Source organism: Terrapene carolina, unplaced genomic scaffold (assembly GCF_002925995.2).
Source record: "Terrapene carolina triunguis isolate 2854851 unplaced genomic scaffold, T_m_triunguis-2.0 Scaffold233, whole genome shotgun sequence".
Taxonomy (NCBI): domain Eukaryota; kingdom Metazoa; phylum Chordata; order Testudines; family Emydidae; genus Terrapene; species Terrapene triunguis.
Genome location: NW_020664584.1, coordinates 12,754,677 through 12,769,642, shown reverse-complemented (window position 1 = coordinate 12,769,642; position 14,966 = coordinate 12,754,677). Strand labels below are relative to the sequence as shown.

At 45.9% G+C, this 14,966-nt stretch overlaps 1 protein-coding gene across 1 annotated transcript in view; it reads right to left on the bottom strand.

Moving 5' to 3' along the window:
• LOC112113961 (arf-GAP with SH3 domain, ANK repeat and PH domain-containing protein 2-like) overlaps positions 1 to 14,966 on the bottom strand; it is a 106,334-nt gene that overhangs the window by 34,923 nt on the left and 56,445 nt on the right. The window contains exons 13-15 of the mRNA XM_026656842.1: positions 13,228 to 13,361; positions 12,686 to 12,777; positions 8,616 to 8,802 (exon numbers count right to left, since the gene is read on the bottom strand). Coding sequence (XP_026512627.1) covers positions 8,616 to 8,802; positions 12,686 to 12,777; positions 13,228 to 13,361 — 413 coding nt within the window. The remainder of the gene's footprint in view (positions 1 to 8,615; positions 8,803 to 12,685; positions 12,778 to 13,227; positions 13,362 to 14,966) is intronic.

The following is a 14,966-nucleotide window of genomic DNA, read 5'->3' as shown; positions in this document are numbered from 1 at the left end:
ATTGTGGATAGTTCTCTGAAAACATCCCCTCAATGTGCAGCGGCAGTCAAAAAAGTGAACAGAATCATTAAGAAAGGGATAGATAATAAGACAGAAAATATCATATTGCCTCTATATAAAACCATGGTATGTCCACATCTTGAATACTGCATGCAGATGTGGTCACCCCATCTCAAAAAAGCCATATTGGAATTGGAAAAGGTTCAGAAAAGGGCAACAAAAATGATTAGGAGTATGGAACAGCTTCCATGTGAGGAGAGATTAATAAGATTGGGACTTTTCATTTTGTTAAAGAGACGACTAAGGGAGGATATGATAGAGGTCTATAAAATCATGACTGGTGTGGAGAAAGTAAATAAGGAAGTATTATTTACTCCTTCCCACAGCATAAGAACTAGGGGTCACCAAATGAAATTAATAGGCAGCAGGTTTAAAACGTACAAAACAAAACGAACAAAAGGAAGTATTTCTTCACACAACGCACAGACAACCTGTGGAACTCCTTGCCAGAGGATGTTGTGAAGGCTAAGACTATAACAGGGTTCAAAAAAGAACTAGATAAATTCATGGAGGACAGGTCCATCAATGGCTATTAGCCAGGATGGGCAGGGATTGTGTTCCTAGCCACTGCTTGCCAGAAGCTGGGAATGGGTGACAGGGGATGGATCACTTGACGATTACCTATTCTGTTCATTCCCTCTGAACCACCTGGCACTGGTTATTGTGAGAAGAAAAGATAATGGGCTAGATGGACCTTTGGCCTGACCCAGTATGGCTGTTCTTATGTTCTCCTGCTTTCTTTAGTAAAGCTGAAGCAAAGTGGTTGCTAAAGAAGTATTTCAAAATTTCAACATTTTTCTGTTTCCTGCAGTTATTCTTAAGTCGGTGCTACAAGATGCATCAAATGAGCACTGCATCCATATGTTGTAAGTTTCAAATTCCCCTTTGAAGCACTTGGAGGAGAGGAAGGTAATCGGGAACAGTCAACATGGATTCACCAAGGGCAAGTCATGCCTGACCAACCTGATTGCCTTCTATGATGAGATAACTGGCTCTGTGGATATAGGGAAAGCGGTGGATGCGATATAGCTTGAATTTAGCAAAGCTTTTGATACGGTGTCCCATAGTATTCTTGTCAGCAAGTTAAAGAAGTATGGATTGGATGAATGGACTATAAGGTGGATAGAAAGCTGACTAGATCATCAGGCTCAAGGGGTAGTGATCAACAGCTCGATGTCTAGTTGGCAGCCAGTATCAAGTGGAGTGCCCCAGGGGTTGGTCCTGGGGCTGGTTTTGTTCAACATCTTTATTAATGATCTGGATGATGGAATGGATTGCACCCTCAGCAAGTTTGCGGATGACACTAAGCTGGGGGGAGAGGTAGATATGCTGGAGAGTAGTGATAGAGTCCAGAGTGACCTAGACAAATTGGAGGATTGGGCCGAAAAAAATCTGATGAGGTTCAACAAGGACAAGTGCAGAGTCCTGCACTTAGGACGGAAGAATCCCATGCACTGCTACAGGCTAGGGACCGACTAGCTAAGTGGCAGTTCTGCAGAAAAGGACCTGGGGATTACAGTGGATGAGAAGCTGGATGTGAGTCAGCAGTGTGCCCTCATTGCCAAGAAGGCTAATGGCATATTGGGCTGCATTAGTAGGAGCATTGCCAGCAGGTCGAGGGAAGTGATTATTCCCCTCTATTCGGCACTGGTGAGGCCACATCTGGAGTATTGCATCCAGTTTTGGGCTCCCCACTACAGAAAGGATGTGGAGAAATTGGAGAGAGTCCAGCAGAGGACAATGAAAATGATTAGGCGGTTGGGGCACATGACTTATGAGGAGAGGCTGAGGGAACTGGGCTTGTTTAGTCTGCAGAAGAGAAGAGTGAGGGGGGATTTGATAGCAGCCTTCAACTGCCTGAAGGGGGTTCCAAAGAGGATGGAGCTAGGCTGTTCTCAGTGGTGGCAGATGACAGAACAAGGAGAAATGGTCTTAAGTTGCAATGGGGGAGGTCTAGGTTGGATATTAGGAAAAACTATTTCCCTAGGAGGGTGGTGAAGCACTGGAATGGGTTACCTAGGGAGGTGGTGGAATCTCCATCCTTAGAGGTTTTTAAGGCCCGGCTTGACAAAGCCCTGCCTGGGATAATTTAGTTGGGGTTGGTCCTGTTTTGAGCAGGGGTTGGACTAGATGACCTCCTGAGATCTCTTCCAACCCTAATTTTCTATGATTCTATGATTCATTATTTTCTTTTAGATTTCTTCTCATTTTAGCTATTGTGATGCTGAGCCAGTGAGGGTTAAGCAACCAGCCGGCTGGTTGAAGTAAAAGCAACCTTTAAAGACATATTAGAAGAATATTGAAATGGTAAATAGGGCCATTCCTTATAGATAGTTAGCAAAGCCATGTTAAATAGAATCACAGAATCATAGAACTGGAAGGGACCTCAAGAGGTCATCTAGTTCAGTCCCCTGCACTCATGGCAGGACTAAGTATTATCTAGACCATTCCTGACAGGTGTTTGTCTAACCTGCTCTTAAAAATCTCCAGTGATGGAGATTCTACAACCTCCCTAGGCAATTTATTCCAGTGCTTAACCACCCTGACAGGAAGTTTTTCCTAATGTCCAACCTAAACCTCCCTTGCTATAATTTAAGCCCTTGGCTTCTTGTCCTATCCTCAGAAGTTAAGAAGAACAATTTTTCTTCCTTCTTGGAACAACCTTTTACATACTTGAAAACTGTTATCATGTCCCCTCTCAGTCTTCTCTTTTCCAGACTAAACAAACCCAATTTTTTCAATCTTCCTTCATAGGTCATGTTTTCTAGACCTTTAATAATTTTTGTTGCTCTTCTCTGGACTCTCTCCAATTTGTCCATATCCTTTCTGAAATGTGGCACCCCGAACTGGACACAATACTCCAGTTGAGGCCTAATCAGCGCGGAGTAGAGCAGAAGAATTACTTCTTGTGTCTTGCTTACAATACTCCTGCTAATACATCCCAGAAGGATGTTTGCTTTTTTTGCAACAGCATTACACTGTTGACTCATATTTAGCTTGTGGTCCACTATGACCCCCAGATCCCTTTCCACAGTGTAGAGGACTAGAGGTCCTCTATATTAACTATAGACTAGAAGTCTTGAAATGTAGGCCTGTATTGTTAGAGAATCAGAAGTAGATACTAATTGTTTACGTTTACCTATATCTTATTAGAAGTTCAACACTGTGATCTAATTAGCTTGTAGATGCTAAACATTGGTTCCTGTCTGTAATGTTTCATTACTATATTTTATTGATTCAGCAATCAAAAGGGGATATTAATATTTAGATGAAACTTGTGGTTTAATAATATAATTGTCTTTATTTCTCTTTGAAGTTTGTAGTAAACTACCTATGAACTGTCTGAATAGTTAATTGCCTTATGCTAATCAATGCAACTAGTTATTGCTGTATGCCTAGGAAATAGAGAATTTACTTCAAAGCAACAATGTATATTACCTATTCTTCACCTAAGGAATGCCTCCTATGACCACTTGCTGCCAAGAGGCTTATCAGCTGCACTTCGGCTATAAAGGAATTTTCGAGCCTGATCCTTACCATCTCAGTTCTGCTTAAACTTGGTCAGGAGAAGTTGAAGTTGCAAGACTGAGGTCTCCATGTCTATTCTGGATTAGCCCTGCAATTCTTATGGAAGATTTGAACAAACTCTGCATATGTACTGCCTATTGTACTATATCTTTTAAAATTAATTTCAGAAGGATTTCTACTAGGGCTATCGATTAATCACAGTTAACTCACGCGATTAACTGAAAAAAATTAATCACAATTAAAAAAATTAATCATGATTAAAAAAGTTAATCGCGATTAATCGCAGTTTTATACCAATTGAATATGTATTAACTATTTTTGGATGTTTTTCTACATTTCAAATATACTGATTTGAATTACAACACAGAATACAAAGTGTACAATATTTTACAAATATTTCCACTGTAAAAATGATAAACAAAATACATAGTATTTTTCAATTCACCTCATACAAGTACCAGAATGCATTCTCTTTATTGTGAAAGTGCAACTTGTTTTACATAACTGCACTCAAAAACAAAACAATGTAAAACTTGAGAGCCTACAAGTCCACTCAGTCCTACTTCTTATTCAGCCAATCGCTAAGACAAACAAGTGTGTTTACATTTACAGGAGATAATGCTGCCAGCTTCTTATTTACAATGTCACCTGAAAAAGAGCACAGGCGTTTGCATGGCACTTTTGTAGCCGGCATTGAAAGGTATTTACGTGTCAGATATGCTAAACATTCGTATGCCCCTTCATGCTTCAGCCACCGTTCCAGAGGACATGCTTCCATGCTGATGACACTCGTTAAAAAAATAATGCGTTAATGAAATTTTGACTGAATTCCTTGGGGGAGAATAGTATGTCTCCTGCTCTGTTTTACCTGCATTCTGCCACCTATTTCATATTATAGCAGGCTACAACAGTACCATGCGAACGTCTGTTCTCACTTTCAGGTGACATTGTAAACAAGAAGTGAGCAACATTATCGCCTGCAAATGTAAACAAACTTGTTTGTCTGAGTGACTGGCTGAACTCGAAGTAGGACTGAGTGGACTTGTAGGCTCTAAAGTTTTATATTGTTTTATTTTTGAATGCAGTTATTTTTTGTACATAATTCTACATTTGTAAGTTCAATTTCATGATAAAGATATATATATATATATATAGATAGATAGATATAGATATTTGAAAATGTAGAAAACATCCAAAATATTTAAATAAATGGTATTCTATTATTGTTTCACAGTGCGATTAATCGCACAATTAATCTTTTTAATTGTGCAATTAATCGCAATTAATTTTTTTAATCGCTTAACAGCCCTAATTTCTATAAATCAGCAGCCTCACCATCTCTGGTGTGAAACTGTCCTAAGAACTTTATTCATATCTGTATGTATAATAATCTTTTAACCAAAATAACTCTATTTTCTTTTTAGTAATAAATATTAGATTAGCTAATAAAAACTGGCTGTAAATATGTATTTGAGTGAGATCTGAAATATTCATTGACCTGATGGGTAATGTGTCTGATCTCTTGTGATTGGTAGAACTTTCTATATGGTGAATAAGGTCTCAAATAACCCTCACTATATAGACTTGGCTGTCTGGGTGTGACCCAAAGGCTGGATTGCTTAAAAGGAACTGTATTTTGGCTTCTGAGTAACCAGTCAGGTTTTACAGAAGCTGTTTTGTTGCTGGCTTGGTGAATCTAATTATAAGAATAAACCACCAGTTTGGGGGATCGTCTACCTTATTCTTTGTAGTTTGCTCTGGTTGAGTATTCTCAGTATAGCCCCTCCAGTGACCATGGTCACAGCTACATTTGCAGCACTGTCTGTGACAAAGCTACACACTTGACACTTGACTTTTTCTTCAGTTTGTTACAGCTTGTATTGCTACTTCTTAAGTATTCTGCTGTATATGCATTTCCTGATGTATCAATTGTTTCTGTGAGAGACACAACCTTATTGTCTGTTGCCACACAAGCACATATTACTGGATCGATGTGTACATTGCTCATCAAGACTCAGATTAACGAATTTCCTGTCAATGTTTTTGCACACTGTTCGATTTCCTTCTCATATACTGTATCCAGCACCCTTCCTGCAATGTCTGCTCTGCCAGGTGGAGCACAGCTTGGTTGTAATGATTGAATCATGTCAATGCAATGTTTGTTCTGAACAAGACAAAAGGAAAAAATTATTGCATAAATGAACTGAGCAACCATTTCATCTATGGAACTTTGCTGGAATGTGCTGGTACTGATTACAAATGGAGCCATGGTTTTACTGGAGGATGAAGAAAGTCTTTTTTTGTTTTTTTGATACTGGTAATTTACTGTCTGACATATGTTTAGTTGTAGCACTGCCGATGGTACCAGCCGATGACTCTAAAGTTGTAGATATTGCAAATGATGGACATTTATAACCCCTCCTGTCTAAGCTGGACCCTGAAACAAAAGGGTCAAAAAGTCACTCACTCACTATTACTCAGTGCGCTGTTTTTTTTTAAAAATGGGATTGTAAATGAAAGATTCCTCCTACTGAAGCTGTTTGTGCCACAGTTGAAATGATATAATTTATTCTAAACTCATTTTCATAGGGAAAATAATTAATAAATCATAAGAATTATCTAAATTTTTTGAACCTTTACCTCTAGTAACATATCAAACAGCTTGGAAAAAATTTTAATGCCAAAATTCATAAATGCCTAATAAAACTTTACTTTTAAACAGGTAAACTTCACCTAGGATGCTTGATTATACTGAGCAATAAAAGATCACTTCAGAAGTCCAGCAGTAACAGTAAAAATGTAATTGATAAATACTCCCACAACAAACTAACATACCAATTATATTCTGAACACAAATATATTGAAATTCATAAGCAATTAATCCACTCAAAACACAAATGTATGACAATAATCTAAGTAATCATTTACTAGCATAGTAAAGCATGGCCGGCAGTCTGTAAGAATGGTGCAAAAATAAGTTTACTAACCAGCTGATTCAGATTGGTCAGACAAGTCCACAACAGCTTCAAAGTTATTGCCTTCTGAGCGGCCCTTTATTAATGTTGTTTCCTTTTGACAACCAGGCCTTGCGTTTCCTTGTTGCACTGTTTACATTTGACTCCTGTTCCCTTTTTACCCAGAGGTAAAGGAATTTCTTGAAAATATTCCCAGATAGGTTGTTTTTTTTAAATGAGCTGAAGCCATGGCAGTTTTCCCCCCTCCAGTTCCCAGGTGTTGAAATCAACCCAAGAGGCTGCACTCAGATGAATACTGTCCCTTAGTAAGTTTCCATGGTGGGTGGAGTCGTAAATATTCATAATCTGAGAACTGAGCCGAACAGAACTCAGGGAGGGAGAAGCTATAAAACAGGAGTATGAGACCCTCCCAGATGGGTTCAGTGGATGATCCTGGTGAGATATATGATGGTGTCTCCAGGAGTCACAGGCTGGGTCCCAGCACCTGTGATGACTTTCTCTGTCTCTTAAACCCAGTAGCACAGCCCCGGGTCCACCACAAGATCAGGCCCTTACCACAGCACATGACCTATTGTGCCATAGTCATAAAGCTTGACCTCCAAAGTTCGATGTTTGTCCCCCGATTTTTTCTTGATATAGAAAAGCAGTGGCTCATTGAATTAACATATTTATTTTTTATTTCAACGTTTAAGAAGAGATTATAATAAGTTTAGGCCTTAACATATTTTGTATTAAATTCAGATTTCATTGGGAAAGAAAAAATATTATAATTTAAACAACAAAATAAAAAAAAATTAATTTTGAATTTAAAAAGTCTAATTTTTTGGGTAAACCACTGCTTTTTATCCACCTTGGCAGGACGCCTGTCACACCGCTGAGCCGATTCAGGAGCAGAGTATGAGCCAGTAGAACAGCTTTTCAAAGAGCTTTTTGGTGAATACTAGGATCTTATTGAAAGTGCGGAGAGCGAGCTCTGAGCCCGCTGGGTGCTCTGACAAAGGTCCTGCCCATCTTGAAAGGCATCGTCACTGTGTTGGAGACCCTACCCAAGTCTCCAGAGACCAGGAAAATCATATGTCAAAACACTACACTGGGGATCAGTTAAAATTGCTCTACAGAAACTCTAAAGATGACGGAAATGCAAAGTGAAGCCATCCAATGGAACTTTCCATCTGCTCAGCCCAGAGCCTTCGCCTCCCCACTAGCACAACCGCACACCCCAGAGAATCAACCCCACCCCTAGCTCTGCCTCTGCTTTCCAAAGCTCTCACCACCTCAAAGCCAGCAGCCCTCTGCTCTTACCACCCCTTCTGCACAGTTTTGGAGCCAGACTCTCAGGAGGAGAAGGGTGTGCCAAGGGATGCTAGCTGCAGTGCAACCTTACCTGAAACAAAGCACAGTGCTTTCATGCACTAATAGTACAGCCAGTGTGGCCAACTCTCCCAAATTTATCACAGTCACGGGATTCTAGACCCTGCTGGAGCCAGTCTCACAATGATAGGAGAAGCTGCAGCCTTAACACATTTTAGCCGGCCTGGAGGAAATCCCCCTCTGAACGGCTGCTTCCCACTTCCCCACCTCCTGGGGAAGAACAGCCAATCATAGCTGCTGCAGGAGGCAGGAAAGGAAGAAAAACAAACGGCAAAGAAATTGCACATCTACCAAGAGCTTGTGCTTCCTGACAGGGCCAGATGGGGGCACTGCCTCTGGAAAGCCAACACAGGTGCCAAAAGCAGCAGGAGCAAGAAGAAAGAGCTGAAACCTCTGACTTAAGGTAAGAAAAACTGGGGCCGTGTAGCAGCAGCCACTGGAGACAGAGAACCCAGACCCCTTTTTGACCCTGGACCCTACCAGAGGTGTTGGGCGCCTTACCACATGCCTGTGTGTCAGCCCCTTATCGCAGGCCTGGGCACTGCCTCAGCACTGTGCCCCATGCCTGTCCCCCCCGGTCAGTGACGTGGTCCCACTGCCCCAGTCTGCACTGTCCCTGCCTGGGCTGCTCCCTTCCATCCACACTGCCTCTTGGGGCACCCAGCACAGGGGCATCCTCACCTGCACAGGCTCCAGAACAAGCTCACTTAAATCCACCTTTTCGGCATAGGCCTGGAGCAATGCAAATAAGTCCTTCCACCTGATGGCTTCCTGTAGCTCCCGGCGCTGGGCAGCTGGGCTCCTAGAGCTCCTCTTGGCGTATTTCCTCTCGACATACTTGGAGATGATGAAATCTTTCCGAAGGGCCCTGGGGTGGTGCCAGCATGGGAAGAGAGTTAGAATTCACATGGGAATGCATAGGCCTTGTGCTCCTGATCCCGATTGCTCCTGCTCCACTCCTGGGCAAGGCAGGCATAGGCTCAAGGCTGCCAAGGCAGGCAGCCATCAGAGAGGTGGTGCTTCCCCTCCTCTCCTGCTGCTGGTTCCTTCTTACCTCTGCCCCTCCTTTCCTCTTGCCTGGCCCCCACCCTCCTGCACAGCTCCCCAGATCATGCTCCAGAAGCACTGCCAACTCTCGAGATATTTGGTGCTGTCTTAAACTGCAGCTGCTGCAGTCAGGTGATTATGTGAGAATCACGGTTTCTATTCTTCAAAAGTCAGTTTCTGGCCACTGGAAGCAATGTCCCACATGTAAGCGAAAGGCCCACAAATCAGAAGGCAAAGGACATCATCATGATTGGAATGGAGAAAGTAAATAAGGAAGTGTTATTTACTCCTTCTCATAACACAAGAACCCAATGAAATTAATAGGCAGTAGGTTTAAAACAAACAAAAGGAAGTATTTCTTCACACAAGACACAGTCAGTCTGTGGAACTCTTTGCCAGAGGATGTTGTGAAGGCCAAGACAATAACAGCGTTCAAAAAAAGAACTAGATAAATTCATGGAGGGTAGGTCCATCAATGGCTATCAGCCAGGATGGGCAGGGATGGTGGCACTAGCCTCTGTTTGCCAGAAGCTGGGAATGGGCGAGAGGGATGGGTCACTTCATGATTACCTGTTCTGTTCATCCCCTCTGGGGCACCTGGCATTGGCCACTGTTGGAAGCCAGGATACTCGGCTTGATGGACCTTTAGTCTGACCCAGTATGGCCACTCTTATGTTCTTATCAAATGTTATCATCTCATGATATCTGGGCTTGACACATGATTTTGATGTGTCGGGTTAGCAATGCCGCCCTGCCTCGGGGGCACTCTGTAGATTTCTCCATATGGATTGCAATGCGCTACACTAAGGCATGGTACTGTGAGGTGAGGGATGGGCAGGGCAGGAGTTGAGGGGGGAGCAGAGTACCAGCATGGTGCACAAGAGCACATCAACCCCTGCTGCTGCCCTCTGAACAGGTGGGCTTCAGGGGCTTTCACCAGCGGCAAGCACTGCGGGTCACAGAATGCTGGAAGCTAGCGATGGAGACACCTGCTGGCCCTTCCAGCCTATCCTGGCCAGGGCAGGATTGTTCCCCAGGGTTTGTTTTCTAGCATTTTGTCCCATCTCGTTTTAAATATCCAAGTCATGGGATTCCTGCCCTGTCCCCTGGGAGGCGCTTGCATCACCTCATATAGCTCAGGGGGCACTTCCTGAGATGCAGCCTCTCTTTTCTCTCTCAGTTTCCTCCCATTTCCCCAGGTTCTAGCCCCACAGATCACACTTAGACCACTCCACGCCTAGTTGTGTGTGCCCCCCAGACAGTCTTGCTTTAGCCACGTTCTGCAGATTGAGCTCTCTATTCTTTCCTTACAAAGCAGAGCCTCTCACTTCATGGCTGGTTCCATTGCTCTCAGGCCTTCGTCTATATCTTTCTGACAGGGCAATGCCCAGAGCTGGATGCAGTGTTTAGAGATTCATAGATGTTAAGGCCAGAGGGCCCATTAGCATCATCTAGTCTGACCTCCTGCAAACACAGGCCAGAGAACCCACCCAGGAATTCCCAGATCCAGCCCAGAACTTATGGTTGAGCTAGAGCAGAGCTTAGAAGGAGATCACCAGCCTGGACTTCAATGTCCAGGGGATCTCGAGAGGTGCCAGTGCAGTCGCCTCCCTGGTCTGTGATTGACACTATAACACTCTACACCCCAGGGGAGCACCCTGTAACCCCCATATTCGTCATTTGTATATAGTTGTGATATTGCATATAAAGCAGGCCATGCAAGGTATCACGGGAAAGGTTATGATCTGCTGAAACCCACTGTTCCATCTAAATATGTGTATCATTAATGCATGTGAAGTTATGAGAATTGTGTTGCATGGCTGTCACTTAAATATGCTGTGGGTTTGGGAAGCGCCCAGATACTAGCTCCCCAAAGACAATAACCAGGGGGATAACCAACGCCCGGGCAGGTGTCAAACAGCCATTGTCCAGCAAGGGAGCTACAATACAATGACTCACTTGCACAAAGCCACACCAGGGGAATTGCTCAACCTTGCCTGGTGACTCAGCAATGCCCACCAGACATGCCTGGACATGTGTTCTCCAAGCACATGGGACTAAGGGTATAAAACAGAACACAGTGGCCCCATGCTTGGTCTTTTCTCCTCCCCTCACCTATGCTGCAAGCAACAAGGATGCTCAGAAGACAGAAGATTTCAACAGAGGAGACTGGCCCAGGTTTAAGGGACAAACCTGTATATTGAGAACTGTAAGATTCAGAGGGGGTGAGAACATTGCTTGATCTAAATACTGTCTAGTGTGATAAGAGTTAAGGTTGAGACTGAGTGTTTAAATTTTATTTTCCTTTGGTAACCACTCTGACTTTTTGCCTATCACTTATAATCACTTACAATCTATCTTTTGTAGCCAATAAATTTGTTTAACTGTTTATCTTTACCAGTGAGTTTGCCTGAAGTGTTTGGTAAATGTGCTCAGGTTTGCAAAGGCTGGTGTATATCCACTTTCCATTCATGAAGTGGTGAACCAATTAATAATTTGCATTGCTCAAGAAAGGGTCTCGAGCAGTGCAAGATGGTATATTCCTGAGGTACTAGGCTGGGAGCTGAGGGAATCTGGCTGGTGCTTTTCTCTCTGTGATTTGTGAGTGGCTCTGGGGGCATTCATGCAATCTAGCTGGGTGTGGGGCTCCACATGCAGTTGTACTGAGTGACGATAGCACCTGGAGGGGTTTGCTGCATGTGACCAGTAAGGCATTGTGAGAGACAACCCAGATTAGTCAGTTAAGGGGGCAGCAGTCCCACAGTCGCAGCTTGCACCCCAGGGATCCTGTCACAGACACCTTTATCCAGGCAGCCCAGATTCCCTTGGGGCACCTCAGTGCGCTGGAAGCACAGTGGAATTTGCTGACAGCTCTCCGGCAGCTGTTCCTGTTCCCACCTGCTGTGGGCTTATTTGGTGTTATTTCTCCCTAGAAGTACAGTCTTGTATTTTTCCAAAATGAATCTCGCCTTGTTATTTCTACTGTGTGTTTACACTCCCTTTGTTGGATTTCTGCCCTCACTCACGGTGGACCTGATCCCCTTTTGGGCTGCGCCCAGCACTGGCATTTACACCTGTGCCCAGTGGCTGTAAAATGCTGCCATTCCAACTCAGTAGCATCCACTGCTCACCATGCCCTGGGGCACACGACCTACTGTGCCCTGGGGCAATGGGGGGCTGGGCCCATAGTCTGATCTGAAATGTAATTGATGTGAAGGTCGTTACTGAAGAGTTGGCACCCAAGGGTATGCCCCTGCCCATGACACCTTCCCATGCGGAGGAGTGTTTTCCAATGCACTCAGCATTGATCTAACTGTTCTCATTGACACCCAGGGAAATCTACCAGTAACATTAAAGGAAACCGGGCAACCATGCTCCAGGCAGCTCTGGAAATCTCAGCCCTGAAGTCACATCCCTCCTGCTTGAACTGCCTCTCTGCTGTGTCTGTCCTTGTTAAATGTCCAGAACAGTCTGTGGAATCCTCCAGAAAGAAATGCTGGCCGGCTCCCTCATTCCATGACTGAGCGTTCCCGGAGGAACCCAGGCATCTGTTCCAAGAAAATTGGGAGGGCGATTGGGAATATACAGTGCATTCCAAACAGGTGCAGGAGATAGGCTAAGCACCCCAATGCTCCACAGCTAATACCCCAAAGCCCTATCCGGAGAGGTTTGTCTTGGCTCCGGGCTCCTGAGAAACTACTTACATATCACTGCCAGTTGTGGGCTTCAGCAAAGGGCTGGGGAGGTTGGCTTCCAGAATGTCGTTAAAGCCAGAATTGCCAATGTTCTTAGCCAGCTGCAAAACAAACAGGCACAAAACAAGTTGGCGCAACATACAGCGCCATGCTGAGAGCTGGGAGCGCATGCCAGCCAGTGTACCGGGGGCGGGGAGGGTGCTGGACAGTAGAGCCCAAGGGCAGGGGCCAGGTAATCATGGGCACAGAGAGCCCGCCTCTCCCTGTAAGCTTGCTTTGAGGCTCCGGCCCATGTGCAGCAGCGGAGCGGGGAGAGCGCCCTGAGGGAGCGTGCGTGGGCGGCAGCGAAGCGGGGGGGCGCCCTGAGGGAGCATAGGCAACGGCAGAGCGGGGGGGTGTCCTGAGGGGGCCCGGGCGGCGGCAGAGCGGGAGGGGGGTGCCCCGAGGGAGCGCAGGTGGTGACAGAGCAGGAGGGGTCTCCCCGAGGGAGCACAGGTGGCGACAGAGCGGGAGGGGGCGCTCTGGGGGACCGCGCGCGGACAGTTCCCTACCAAGAGCTCGGAGGTTGCAAGCTTGTCCAGAGACAGCGACTGGATGCGGGAGTGGTGCACGCCCATCTCCCGGTGAATCCCGGAGCACTCGATGCAGATCAGGATGCCCAGGTTAATGGAGAGCCAGGCTGGGTCTGTTGGGGAGACAGCGCATTGCTCTGGTTAGCCCCATTATCCTGCCCAAAGTGCTGGGCAGTCACGGGCACAGGGTGGGGTGGGCAAGGCACCTTGTCAACCACTCAGTCTCACTCTACAGCGGGGCATCTGAGCAGGGGGTGGAAGTGGAGAAGGGAGAGGATGAGGAGGGGGATGGACTGGGACAGAGACGGGGAAGGAAGGAGAGTGGAAGAGAGGCTGAACTGGGAGTGAAGGTACATGGACAGTAAGAGCCCGATGCCCCCTCCCAGACCAGGTGCACTTTACTGAGGGAGGGAGTCCATGCTGGGACTAGAGCTGCCATAGCTCTTCTGCTTTCCTCCCTGCAGCCTCAGGTGCCCCAGAGGGAATGGCTGGAGCACAAGGCTCTCTGGCAATCTCAGGCTGGTGGATGGTCCCTCAGGGACCACATCCGGCTGGGGCAGGTCAGAGCAACCCCCAGGATGCTTTAGTCTGTGCTGGGGGCCAGGCAGGGAATCAGGGAGGCATAACTGGACAGAACAGAGAATCTGGGCTGTAGAAAAAAAATGCGAGAATCATAGACTATCAGGGTTGGAAGGGACCTCAGAAGGTCTCTAGTCCAACCCGCTGCTCAAAGCAGGGCCAATCCAAAAAAAAAAAAGATTTTGACTGCAGATCCCTAAGTGGCCCCCTCAAGGATTGAACTCACAACCTTGGGTTTAGCAGACCAATGCTCAAACCACTGAACTATCCCTCCCCCCAGGAACAGGAAGGGGAAGTGCCATAGGGTCCAAGGAGCCGCTTGCCACTTGACTTTACACAATTGACTGAGTGGAGGATGGCAACGGGGGCTGTTCATGGCAAACATGTAAAAATAATTGAAAATGTCCCAGCTTTGGATGGGGATGGGAGGAGAGTAGGGAGTCCCTTCCCCACAGCTGGCCCCTGTTGGGTCTGGGCAGGGAGCCCTTTCCCCACCCTTGGATACTGTCATCCCCTGGAGTTTGTGGATGGAAGCTGACAGGTCTGCTGGCTGCTTTGCCATGCTGTTGCTGTGGGTTGTGCATGCTGTGCGCAGCGGCACTCAGAGCAGGTCTACACTTAAAATGCCACATCTGCACTGGTGCAGCTGTAGCAATTTGGTGAAGATGCTCTTTCCCCGATGGCCCATGGAAATCATAGAATACCAGGGTTGGAAGGGACCTCAGGAGATCATCTAGTCCAACCTCCTGCTCAAAGCAGGACCAATCCCCAGACAGATTTTTGCCCCAGATCCCTAAATGGCCCCCTCAAGGATTGAACTCATAACCCTGGATTTAGCAGGCCAATGCTCAAACCACTGAGCTATCCCCCCACAATGCGCTTTCCATCACTGCCGGTAGTGATGGGGCTGCCAGACTCTGACACTAACTGGCTGGATGACCTTGACCAAGTCATTCTCCTCCCTGTGCCTCCATTCCCCCTGGGAAAGGGGCAAGTGCTGATGGGGTTTGTAGGCTGCTGCCAGAGCAGATGTGATCATGCTGCCAGTGCTCCAGTACAAGGCAGTTCCTGGGGTTTCTTGCCCGACATCCCACCTTTAATACTCACAGATTCCAAGGCCTCATCTAATCTGTCCTCCT